At 45.4% G+C, this 13,515-nt stretch overlaps 1 protein-coding gene across 2 annotated transcripts in view; it reads left to right on the top strand.

The window, feature by feature from the left end:
• Positions 1–13,515, top strand: part of SLC23A3 (solute carrier family 23 member 3) — a 48,102-nt gene that overhangs the window by 9,790 nt on the left and 24,797 nt on the right. For both annotated transcript variants that reach the window (XM_033947355.1, XM_033947354.1), the window contains exons 7-8: positions 9,510–9,660; positions 11,559–11,812. In XM_033947355.1, the coding sequence (XP_033803246.1) occupies positions 9,510–9,660; positions 11,559–11,812 (405 nt within the window). The remainder of the gene's footprint in view (positions 1–9,509; positions 9,661–11,558; positions 11,813–13,515) is intronic.

Below are 13,515 nucleotides of genomic sequence, written 5' to 3'. Positions count from 1 at the left end.
CCTGAAATACTATCCCTCACCAGGAGAGGCTGATATAGAGAACAAACAACCCTGAAGATCTCAGAATGATCACCCAGTTCAGGCCCCACAGAATCACCACAAAGCACTCAAACGTCACACTCTGGGTTGATACATTCTTCTCTACTATGCCTGTCTGCAGCTCATGACCGATAGTTCATTCACCCTTGCTCCTTTCCTCTTCCACTCTCTTAGCTCCTCCATGATCAGCCTTCTTTCATTCGAATCAAATTCAAAAACACAAAAGTCTCAACAAGTGCATTAAAGCCACTCCTCTACACAACAGATAACATCTCAAAATCACACTACTCACATCACCATCCAACCTTTTCAACCCTTCCACAAAATGTGGATGTGGAACATTCAGATGACCACAATTCCAAACTTCACACACACCTGTCCTAGGTAGAACCTTCTTACCCGGTCACTCAGAAAAACTGAGAGGAGACAGATTCAAAACGAATGCAAGAAAGTTCTTCTTCACTCAACGGGTGGTAGACACCTGGAACGCGCTTCCTGGAGAGGTGATAAGCCAGAGTATAATTCTGGGGTTCAAAAAGGGACTGGATGACTTCCTGGAAGCGAAGGGAATAACGGGGTACAGATAGAGGTTTACCTCACAGGACACTGAGCAAATAGGATAAGGACATTTTAGGTTAGGTAGGGAACATTTTCAGGTCATGGACCTGGAGGGCCGTCGCGGGAGCGGACTGCCGGGCACGATGGACCCCTGGTCTGACCCGGCAGAGGCAATGCTGATGTTCTTATGTTCTTATGATCCCTACTGAAAATTTGTATGCAATCAAATAACTGTAGTTAGAGTGATAACGTGTTCAGACTTATGTAATCTTGCCATGGTCCGAAACCTCTATAATGAGATCCACCACCCAATCATTGCAGATGGAAAAAATTCTTTTAAGTTATGACTTCACAGTGGTCAATCAAATGAATTGAAAAAAATTTTTCACTTAGCTTCAAGCGTTTTTAAGGGTCCCGACGCAAACCACGTTTCGTTATCTTTTTCAAGGAACCCACAGTAGAAATAAAGCACTTGTCTCAAAACAGGAGGAATAAAAAAAAAAAAAGAAAGAATAAAGAACTGAGTTTACAATCGTAGTTTTAAAACTAGGAGGAGGAGGTTTTGAGGATCAATGATTGAACCTGTAAGTCTTGGCTTGGAGATTATCTCACTTACGTCCAAGGTGGTTTCTGAGATCATCAACCACCCTGTATTAGCACTCTATGCTTCAGTCTATGGGATTTTGTTTTTCCTGTGGGTGAATCCTTTTTGATCCCATACACCATCTTTCAGATGAACTAGTGGTGTTCTTGCAGCCAAATGGCCAAAGCATTTAGACAGTTTTGAAGAGGGGATTGATTCTGATGAAATGGCATGCATGGAAATACCAGGATATCATCAGCACAAACAAAATATTTAATATTGTAGGACTGTATAAGAGTAGATAATGGACTTATGAAAATATTGAAAAGAACCAGGGAAAGCAATGAACCTTGAAGAAGCCTGCAAGAGATATCATGTATGCGAAAGGTGGGTAAATGTGAAAGGCTGATCACTTAGGAAAGATGAAAACCAGTTTAATCTGCACCTAAAAGACTGATTTCCTCAAGTCAGGATAATCAAGAGAGAGGTCGACTAGATCAAAAGTGGATGAGAAGACGAGATAAACTAACAGGGTAATATTCCTAGCATGAAGTTCACTAATAAGAGCTGATAAAACAGTCTCTGTATTATGAAGTGATCTATAGCCTGCTTGATGGAGATGTAGAATAAGTAGCTGTTCGATGCAGTGGCGTACCTAGGGTATGTGGCACCCGGGGCCCATCATTTTTTGACCCCCCCCATGTAAAAAAATATTTTTTGTAATGACCATGAAACGGAATAAATGGTCAGAATAGAAACAGGCAGTGAAAATTTTCTTATATTCCAAACATAACATAACATAAATTATGTCTGAATTGTCATGACATCAGAAGTACATATGGAGTAGTTGCAGGTGATGCTTGGGACAGTTCTGATTGTGTTAGTTCGGTTTTATGTGTTTTTTGAATAGAAGGGTTTTTATTTCTTTTTGAAGGTTTTGCAGTCTGTGGTTGATATCAATTGGTTGTAGAGTTGGGGGTCGAGTGTTGCAGCTCGAATGGCTAGGAGGTTGTCGAACAATTTTTTTCTTTTGACGTTTTTGGTTGGAGGGTGTGTGAATGGTGCGTGAGTTCTCCTATGTCTGTTTGAGGTGGATTGAATTATTTAGCTGAAGAAATTAGTTACCCCCTCATCCCACACACATTAATTCTCTTCCATTTTTGTTCCCATTATAAAAAACACTGATAAGTTCCCAGAAAAAAAATACATTAAAATAAGAAGTGAAAACAAAGGCCCCTACAGATGAGAACATAACATAAGAATAGCCTAACTGGGTCAGACCAGTGGTCCATCATGCCCAGTAGCCCATTCTCATGGTAGCCAATCCAGGACATTAATACCTGGTCAAAACCCAAAGAGTAGCAACATTCCATGCTACCGATCCAGGGCAAGCAGACACTTCCCCCATGTCTTAATAACAGATTATGGACTTTTCCTCCAGGAATTTGTCCAAATCTTTCTTAAAACCAGCTACACTATCTGCTTTTACCATAACTTCTGGCCACTTCATTTTTAAGTTTAGATCTTTCCTTTCAAACAGAGACCTTGCTAGATGTCAAATACAGCACAAGGTAACTTCACATGGACTTAGCTGTGCAGGAAATGTGAATCTCCTCATACACCCACCATATAGTGCAAAAATGTGCAAAGGTCTGTTTTTTTCTTTCGATCACTACATAGCCTAATGCCACACAAGCAGCGCTATTACAAACATATTCTGTAGGTCAATGCTAAGGATAACAAAGTTTCCTTCCTTGGACCAGAAGGAGATACTGATAAACCACTGGAAGAGATCCCAAAACAACACCCAAAGACCCACTCAGTGTGTGAACCAGTTGAGTGGAGTGGACTAACTGGGGGGTGGAAATGGGCCCGGAGTTTGCTCAGCAGAATTTCCCAGACCACCTCTTCCTCTCAACACATTGACACGCTGCCACCATCACCACTAGGAACACCTCACCGGGTAGGCCAGCTATGCTATAAACTTTATAAAACACATTATTATATTTTCTTATAAAGCACATATTTTAACTGAACTCTCTGACATCCTCAGCCTTTCCATTCACAAAAATAGAAGGAAGAAAAGTTCCCATTTCCTGCTGTCTCATGTCCCCGGCCTATACAATATTTTTTTTTCTGCAGACCCTTCAAAAGTCTGACCAAATCCTCGTTTCACTTGCATTATAAAGTACTGAGGATGCCATCTCTCCCCAATCCCAGGTCCTAAAGTCTAAGACAGTAGCACAAACTAATGCTGCCAGATTCAGGAAAAAAATTTTGATTTGATTCAGCCTATTGAATTGGTTTTTCAATTCGATTTTCCTGCCCAGTTGGGTGATTTTTTTCAAAACTCCTGGTGGGTTTTATAGCTTTTTCACCCCCTTTGGCTTCTCCTAACCACACTGGCGCTGTGGTGTAAATAAAATAAAGAAACAAAAAGGACTTTTCCTCTCTCTGTTAAATCCTAGCTCACATTTGCAGTCCAACACCAGCTCTGGCAGGATACACATTTCAAATCTGACATATTATAATCACAAAACAGAAAATAAAATTAATTTTTCTACCTTTTGTTGTCTGGTTATATTTCAAATCTTGTTGGTCCAAGGCTCTGGTTTTCTTCTGATAACTTGCTTGCCAGGGTCTCCTTCTTTCTTCTTTCTGCATGCTAACCATCCATCTGCCAACTCTGTCCTCCATTTCCATTTCCCTTCCCTCCCCAGGAAGTCAGGTATCTTTCCTTTTTTTCATCTCCCTCCACAGATCCACCTTTTCTTAAATACCCTTTCATCCGGCATCTCTCCCTCCTTCCCCACCACCCCAGAGTCCACCATCTCTCCCTTTCTTTTCCCAATTACCCTCCTATCCAGTATCTCTATCCCTCCTCCACACCATCCCTTGTGTCCAATTTCTCTCCCTTTCTGTTCCTTCCCTCCTTAAATCCCATGGTCCATCATCTCTCTCCCTCTCCTCTATTTTCAGACCCATTATTTCTTCCTCCCCCCCCAAAGTTTGGCATATGCACGTCTCTTTGAACACCCCCTTCCCTCTGTGTACTTCTAAACCAGGGTCCCCCTTGAAGGCCTGCACCCCCCTTGTAGGCCTGTCCCCCCCCTTGAAGGCCTGCCTGCCTGTCCCCCCTTGAAGGTCTGCACCCCCCCCCGAAGGCCTGCACCCCCCTGAAGGCCTGTCCCCCCCCTTGAAGGCCTGTCCCACCCCCTTGTAGGCCTGTCCCCCCCTTGTAGGCCTGCCTGCCTGTCCCCCCCTTGAAGGCCTGCACCCCCTTGAAGGTCTGCACCCCTCCCAAAGGCCTGTCCCCCCACTTGAAGGCCTGCACCCCCTTGAAGGCCTGCACCCCCCCCGAAGGCCTGCACCCCCCGAAGGCCTGCACCCTCCTTGAAGGCCTGTCCCACCCCCTTGTAGGCCTGTCCCCCCTTTGAAGGCCTGCCTGCCTGTCCCCCCCTTGAAGGTCTGCACCACCCCGAAGTCCTGCACCCCCCTGAAGGCCTGCACCCCCCCTGAAGGCCTGCACCCCCCCGAAGGCCTGTCCCCCCCCTTGAAGGCCTGTCCCACCCCCTTGTAGGCCTGTCCCACCCCTTTGTAGACCTGTCCCCCCCTTAAAGGCCTGCCTGCCCCCCCTTGAAGGCCTGCCTGCCCCCCCTTGAAGGCCTGTCCCTCCCCCTTGAAGGTCTGAACACCCCCCCGGAAGGCCTGTCCCCCCCCTTGAAGGCCTGCCTCCCTCCTTGAAGGCCTGCCTGTCGTCCCCCCCTTGAAGGCCTGCCTGCCTGCCTGTCACCCCCCTTCCCCTTGAAAGCCTGCCTGCCTGCCCGCCCGCCCCACCTCGAAAGACCGCTCGCCCCCCTGGCCTCCCCGCATCACCTATGAAGCAGCACTACCTATTCTCCCGGCCTTGCCGTTCAGTCCCCCCCCCCCACCACCCCCGAAGGACCGCTCGCCCCACTGACCTTCCTGCACCAACTATGAAGCAGCCGCAGCAGGATTGCGACGTCAGCGATCCCTGCGCTGCTTAGGCACTGCTTCCTACGCCGCGGTCCCGCCCCTCCTCTGATGTCAGAGGAGGGGCGGGACCGCGGCGCAGGAAGCAGCGCCCAAGCAGCTCAGGGATCGCTGACGTCGCGATCCTGCTGCGGGCTGCTTCACAGGTGGTGCAGGAAGGTCAGTGGGGCGAGCGGTCCTTCGGGGGTGGGGGGGACTGAATGGCAAGGCCGGGAGCACCCCCTCAGGGCTGGCACCCGGGGCGGACCTCCCCTCCCGCCCCCCCCCCTTGGTACGCCACTGGTTCGATGTGAGAAGAGAGCTGCAGAAAGACAAATCTTCTCTAAGGGTTTGTTGCAGTTTCCGGGTCTCGCTGCATCTGGTCAGAAAGAAAGTTAAGATTAGAGACTGGTCTGTAGTTATTAGACAGAGTGGGATCCAAAGAGGGTTTCTTTAGTAGAAGACAAATCATGACCTTCTTCCAAGCAGACAGAATGGTTCCTGAGGGAAGGCTATGTGAAATGATGGAAAGAACAAGAGGCATGATACCTTGCGTCAAAGATTTTATCCAAGAAAGTGGAATGGCATCAAGAATGTAAAAGATGAAATTCATGTGAACTAGAATGTTGTTCAGGGAGTTCAGAGAAGGAATATCAAATGAAGACCAGCTAGACATGCCCACTGCACAAGAAGAGATATTAGAGATATCAGGAACTGAAGGAGGTACTGAGAGGGTGGGCCTGAGGAGTTTTGCAAAGTAAGGATTTTATTAGTAGATGCATCAGCAGTAGGTAATCCAACAGAATTGGCAGCTAATGACAACAGACTGGATTCATGGAAGATTTGACTAATCTAGAATAATAGGCAAGATTTAAGCTGTTTGAGGTGGAAATTAGAGAGATGTAATTCAGACTTTCAGTGATTCATGGTGGCAGTGGTGTGGCTTCGCCAATAATGTTGGGCATGATGTAAATTGCACTTCAGTAGTTGAAGATTGATGGTTGCTGTGAACCAATGGGCTTTATGGGGATGAGATGAGCTCTGAAGGGAAGTAGGTGACCAACAGCATAATTAGAAGGTAATGGCAGGGGACACAGAAAACAGGTCTGGGACTCCTAAGCTGTCTGTCCTAATCCTAGGATTTCTGGAGCAAAGGCATGTCACAAAGCATGTCTGTCTTCGTGTATTAATGGGCAATTAAACACATTTTAAATAAACTTGAAAGTCCAAGGAGAAATTTTAAGAGCATACAGATTACAATATAGATTATACCTTCCACCCAGGTTCCTCTAGACCAGGGGTGTCCAACCCTGTCCTGGAGGACCACCAGGCCAGTTGGGTTTTTGGGATAGCCCTAATGAATATGCATGGGGCAGATTTGCATGCCTGTCACCTCCATTATATGCAAATTTCTCTTATACATCTTCATTAGGGCTATCCCAAAAACCCAACTGGCCTGGTGGTCCTCCAGGACAGGGTTGGGAACCACTGCTCTAGACAATCAGAAAAGTCCAGAAATAGAGAAGAAATATGGGGGATAGCAGAGATTATTGTATCTTTCTGTTCTGGCACAGTGGATAAGAAAAAGGAGTAGGGAGGGAGATTTGTGTCTACCACTGATGCTTTGGGGGCTGGAGGGAGAGAAGGGTTTGTTGGGTCAAGGAGCATGACTTTAGATGTTTGAGGAGCCTGGGAGACCTTTTTTCCCCAGCAATTTTTTTTTTTTTTTTGCTGGTTGGTTGAAGGTACTAGTTAGTTGAATACTGGTTAACTGGGAGTCTACTGTATTTGGAGTCATAACCTAGGTAGGCTCCATAGGTGCATCATTCTGTACTTTGGTGGGGGGGGGGATGTCATAGAAACATAGAAATAGATGGCAGATAAGGGCCACGGCCCATCCAGTCTGCCCACCCTAATGACCCTCCCCTACCTTTGCCCTGTGAATAGATCCCATGTGTCGATCCCATTTGGCCTTAAAATCAGGCACGCTGCTGGCCTCAATCACCTGCAGTGGAAGATCAACCACCCTTTCAGTGAAAAATAATTTCCTGGTGTCACCTCGTAGTTTCCCGCCCCTGATTTTTCACGGATGCCCTCTTGTTGCCGTGCAATTTTATTTAGCTATAATCATGGGATCATAGAAAACCAAAAGAGACCTATGGTACTCAAGACCCGACACGTGTGTGTTTCGGCCGTGGGGCCTGCCTCAGTAGTCTTAACCACAGCACTGTTTCAAATTACTCTTATAGTGAAACAATCAAAATCTCTTAATCAGCTGTGTGCGAGAACAATGCCGTGTCTCCACTGAAATGAAAGTGGAGACATGGCATTGTTCTCACACACAGCTATTTAGATTACAGCACAAACGGATGGTGATTAAGAGAAAAGGGTGAACAGAATGCTAGGAATGATAAAGAAGGGGATCACGAACAGATCGGAGAAGGTTATCATGCCGTTGTACCGGGCCATGGTGCGCCCCCACCTGGAGTACTGCGTCCAGCAATGGTCGCCGTACATGAAGAAAGACATGGTACTACACGAAAGGGTCCAGAGAAGAGCGACTATGATGGTTAAGGTGCTGGAGGAGTTGTCGTACAACAAAAGAGTAGAAAAACTGGGCCTCCTCTCCCTTGAACAGAGGGGATTGAGAGGGGACATGATCGAAACATTCAAGGTACTGAAGGGAATAGACTTAGTAGATAAAGACAGGTTGTTCACCCTCTCCAAGTTATGGAGAACGAGAGGGCACTCTCTAAAACAGAAAGGGGATAGATTCTGTACGAACAGTAGGAAGTTCTTCTTCACCCAGAGAGTGAAAGAGAACTTGAACGCACTTCTGGAGTTTGTCATAGGGGAAAACACCCTCCAGAGATTCAAGACAAAGTTATACAAGTTCCTGCAGAACCGGAACGTACGCAGGTAGGGCTAGTCTCAGGGCACTGGTCTTTGAACTAAGGGCCACTGCGTGAGTGGACTGCTGGGCACGATGGACCACTGGTCTGACCCAGCAGCGTAGGACATCGTGCAGAGAGAGTTCTCCCTGTAACAAAAATATTCAGTAAATATGCTTCTTGTAGTAGCATCTTGAAAAGTCTCTAAGACAAAAGAGAAAAGTATGCAGCTGTAAATGTAGATGAAAGAGACAATGTTTCTGGCAATCAGAAGCCTGACTCTCAGCCCAAAATATGGCAGGATCTTTGCATAACCAGGCTCAAATACCACTGCAGCTCCCTGTGATCGTAGACCCTCCATTACCTCGATATAAACTAAGACAGTGAGCTTTTCAGAAAGAAAAACACCAGAAGAAAGAGGACGGATTGAGTCATTGTTTCAATGGGAGTAAATCCCAGATGTCTTAATCCATCCTCCTTTTTCTGGAGCCATATGGGAACCCTATGTACACTGCTTCAATAGCTTTCAGGCCTGCAAGTGGAATAGAAGAAATGCAAATGTAAAAAATTCTGGGGAGTGTGTTGTCCTGTCACTAGGGGGCTCTCAGCGAGGTTGGGGGATTGGGGGCCAGCACTATATTACAATCACAAGTGCACCTTTGCTAGATCTGGGTGGGGACTGTCTGCCTTGTGCGGTAAATGCTGGGCAGATGCTGGCTTTGGCTCCCGCTTTTATACACTTAGGGCTCCTATTACGAAGCCGCGTTAGCGGTTTAACACGCGCTAATCTGCCAGCCGCGCTAGACGCATTGAGCTGGCGTTAGTTCTAGCCGCGTAGCGCAGGTTTAGCGTGCACTAAAACTGCTAACGCAGCTTCGTAAAAGGAGCCTTTAATGCTCCTTCAGTTTTATATTTATGGTGTGGTAAATACAAAGCCTCACTGCAGCTTAGGAATAGGGACCCTCAGGGTATGGGAATGATTCAATGTGTGTTAACACCATCTATAATCAAGTCCTGAGGCACTAAAACAAAGTACAAAAATGGCTGAAATGAGGTACAAGTTCCAAAAATGGGAAAATGAAGTGGACATGCTTTCCCCGCGTGTTGTTAGAGTAATTTCACACATTTTTTGAGTAGTTTTCGGGGGCTGATACTCCTTTCCTCGGGTTCCCTAATTTCTAGATTATTCTGCTGTGTTACCCTTCCCTTATTTCAATCCTATTTATGTTTTTGGACTCACTGGAGGTTCTTCTGCCTCAGATAAGTTGCTAATTAGAGGTCTGGGTGAAATCTAGCAGTTAAACCTCATTTGTTCTTCTGGTTCCCTGTCTGGATCTAGAAATACAACTGCATTTGTCTCTGGAATGGAAGGCTGGTGACCTCATCAGTGGTCAGATGATGCCATAACTGTTTACCTCTTTTTTTTTTTGTACTGCCCCCTACAGATGTTGCTACCTATTTCCTGCATCTGGATTGTCCATGGTATCCTGAATCATTTTGGCAAGCAGACAGAATTGCAAGGCCTCGCCCTAGAGAATCTGTCTACAGCAGAGAACACCACACTTGCTTCTCCCTGGATCAAAGTCCCCTACCCAGGTATCTGTGATTTGAAGGTACAGAGGAAAACTCTTGGTATTTTAGTGCAGTTGGAGAAGTTTGAATTTTGGAACACACACTAGATTATAAGCACAAGAGACAGACTAAAGTAGCGGTATATAAGAAATAAATTACATTACATTACATTACTACAGAGATGTTCCAGCAACTTCTGCAAGACGTCAAACGATATGAAAACCAGAGACCTTCTGCTCTGGAAATGGAGTATGAGGCTACCTAAAACTTACTGTGCCTTAGACTTACAGATGAGCAGCATTTCATTGATATACGAAAACTTATCTAGCTCTTCCCTTGCTACCAGTCAGGCCTTACTCTCTAATTTTTCTTTTTATCAGTGAGTGAGATCAATAGGGTTGTCCAGAAAAAAATAAAGTTGGAAAAACTGTGTGAATTGAAATGTTTTCCATGAATTTTTGCTTAATCCGAGAGGCCTTCCTTTACAAAGCCTTGCTATCAAGAACTCTGATGCTTGAGGAATTCTATGAGTGTCTGAGTTCTTACCGCCGTGGCCGGAACTAAAAATGCTAGCGAGGTTTTGTAAAGGAGGAGGAGAATAATTTAAAAAATGTAAAGCCGGTCCTAGGGTCCCTCAAAGCCTGATTACATAAAGCTCCGTTTTTCATAAATGTGTTAACAGTGCAGCGTGAGGCCTTGTTTCAAAGAGTTGAACTGCATCACAGGCTTTATCCTGACTATCTCAAGAAGACAGTGAGGCCCGAATTCTATAAACGGTGTCCCGATTGTAGACGGTTAACTGCTGCCTAACCAGTCAATTGGGATGAACGTTTTTTTAAAAAAACCTCTTGAGGCAGGCCGCCTTCATTGTAGGCGCCTCCAGGAGCCTAGTGAGGTGCAAATGCCTGCCTAAGCTCGCCTAAGGCTAGGCATGGGCATGGCTTGGTCTAGAAGTAGACTTAGGCGGACCTAGGCAACCTTACGCATCTCCCTAGGCCAGCGGTAGATGTGTACAATGTAGGCCAGCAAAATGCTAGACTACATTGTAAGCAGATGAGGCTGTTGAGCTTATCGCAGCAATTGGGCATCCCTCCTGCCATGTGATGGTCATGGGGTTGGGGGGTTCTGGTAGGAGGGATGTAGTCTTCGCAGAGGGTGGTGATGGGTTGCAACTAAACTTATTGTGGCAGGGAGATCCCTTGCTGCGATAAGCTCAGTGGCAACCTGATTCTCTAACCCGTGTCTGTAACATGGACGTCGGTTAGAGAATCGGATTCTTAGGCAGGCTTAGGCGCGATTCTGTATAGGATGCCCATGTGCGATTCTCAAAAGCCGCTTAGGCGGCTTCTGAGACCATGCGTCCTATACAGAATCCAGGTCTGAATGCTTGAGTGTTTGGAAAGCCATTGGTAGATGATGACACCAAAATGTACATGTTTAGTTATTAGAGAAATATGTTAAATTGCTGATATTTTCCACAATAAAGTGCATATATTGAAGATTAATTTAATAAAATACTGCTAGATGTTTTGCATAAAATGTATTGTTATCAATGAGTCATTGCTGAGCGTGAAAACATAAATGTTATAGCTATAATATGAAGAAATTTGTTCCATTAAGCAAAAGTAATAGCAAATTTTAAGAAAAACAGCTTTATGTAATCAGTGGGCTTTAAAAAATTTTTTAAATTATTTTTGTATCAAGCACAATCAAATTCATGGGAAAAGCTTCAATTTGCACAGTTTATCTGGACAGTCCTAGACATCAAGCATACTGGCACGGGGAGATGAAAAGCATGGTGTACATACTAGGATGTCTTCCTTTTAGTTCACGTGACCTCCTTTAAGCAGACATGTTGGTTCTATGTAGTAGATCTTGGCTTTAAACTATGTCATTTTGCCCATGCTGAATGTCTCTTGTAGGTGAGGCAGGATGGCCACTGCTCAATATTCAGGCTCTGTCCATGGGCACAGTTCTGGCTATCACCTCCAGCATAAACTCTTTGGGGTGCTTCGTGTTGTGCAGCCGTGTACAGCAAGCTCCTCCCATTCCCCGGCACGCTTGTAATCGTGGGATCTGTATGGAAGCGATTGGAAATCTTCTGTCTGGGATTCTGGGGAGTGTCTCTGGAGCAGCGTGCAGTGTTCCCAATGTCGGAGCAATTGGATTGACCAAGGTAAAGTAAGAACCCTTGGCCTTAAGAACTTGAGTGTTGGCATACTAGGACAGACCGAAGGCCCATCAAGTCCTCCTGTTTCCAACAGTGGCAAAACCAGGTCACAAGTACTTGGCAAGATCCCAAAAGAGGAAAACAGATTTGATGATGTTTATCCTAAAAATAAGCAGTGGATTTTCCCAAGTCCATAAGAACATAAGCATCGCCTCTGCCGAGTCACACCATAGGTCCATCGTGCCCAGCACCTGCTCCCGCGGCGGCCCTCCAAGTCAAAGACCTGTTAGTGATCTTTTACATACAACATTTTGCCTTGTATAGTATCCCTTTAACCATACCCCTCAATTCCCCTTTGCTTCAGGAATTCGTCCAATCCCTTTTTGAACCCCAAAATCGTACTCTGCTCTACCACCTCCTCTGGAAGCACTTTCCAGGTGTCCATCACCCTCTGAGTGAAGAAGAACTTTCTAGCATTTGTTCTGAATCTGTCTCCCTTCAATTTCCTCGAGTGCCCTCTTGATATTGTTACCCCTGCACGTCTGAAGAATCTGTCCCTCTCTACCTTGTCTATACCCTTCATGATCTTGTAAGTTTCTATCATGTCCCCTCTAAGTCTCCGCTTTTCCAAGGAAAAAAGCCCCAGCCTCTCCGCATATGAAAGGTTTTCCATGCCTTTTATCATTTTTGTTGCTCTTCTCTGAACCCTCTCGAGTATCGCCATTTCCTTCTTGAGGTACGGCGACCAGTATTGAGCGCAGTACTCCAGGTGCGGGCGCACCATCGCCTGATACAGCGGCAGGTTAACTTCTTTGGTTCTGGTAGTGATACCTTTTTTGATAATGCCCAACATTCTGTTCATCTTCTTGGAGGCCGCTGCGCATTGTGCTGCCGGCTTCATTGTTTTATCCACCATGACCCCCAAGTCCTTTTCAAGGTTGCCTTCCCCCAATATCATCCCCCCATCATGTAGTTGTACATCGGGTTTCCTTTCCCTATGTGCAAGACTTTACATTTCTCTACATTGAAGCTCATCTGCCATTTATTTGCCCATTCACTCAGTTTGTTCAGGTCCCTTTGCAGTTCTTTACATTCCTCAACAGTTCTAACCCTACTGGAGAGTTTTGTGTCATCCACGAATTTTATAACTTCGCACTTCGTCCCTGTTTCCTGATCATTAATAAATATATTGAACAGCAGTGGTCCCAGCACTGACCCCTGCGGGACGCCACTCGTGACCCCTTTCCAGTCAGAGTAGTGTCCCTTTACTCCTACCCTCTGCTTCCTGTCCGCCAGCCAATTTCTGATCCATCTTAGGAAATTATCCCAAACCTTCTTTAAATCCTGCTAAGCTAACTGCTTTTACCACATTCTCTGGCAATGAACTCATGAGTTTAATTACAGATTGGAGAAAATGTTTCTTCACTCAATTTGTATTAAATTTACTACTTAGTAGCTAGTCCTTGTATTTTTAGAAAGAGTAAGCAAGTGATTCATATCTACCCATTCTATTCCACTCAGTATTTTATAGACCTCTATCTTATTTCCTCTCAGCCGTCTCTTCTCCAAGCTGAAGAGTCCTAACCTCAGTAGCTTTTCCTCACAGTTTAAAACAAATCAGAGAAAATATTTACTACCACTACAACTTATTTCTATAGCACTATTAGGCACACACAGCACTATACAGTAAAAAAGGAATAGACAGTCCC

Source organism: Geotrypetes seraphini, chromosome 5 (assembly GCF_902459505.1).
Source record: "Geotrypetes seraphini chromosome 5, aGeoSer1.1, whole genome shotgun sequence".
Lineage (NCBI taxonomy): Eukaryota > Metazoa > Chordata > Amphibia > Gymnophiona > Dermophiidae > Geotrypetes > Geotrypetes seraphini.
Note: the sequence above shows the minus strand (reverse complement) of the source record. Positions and strands in the feature narration are given on the sequence as shown.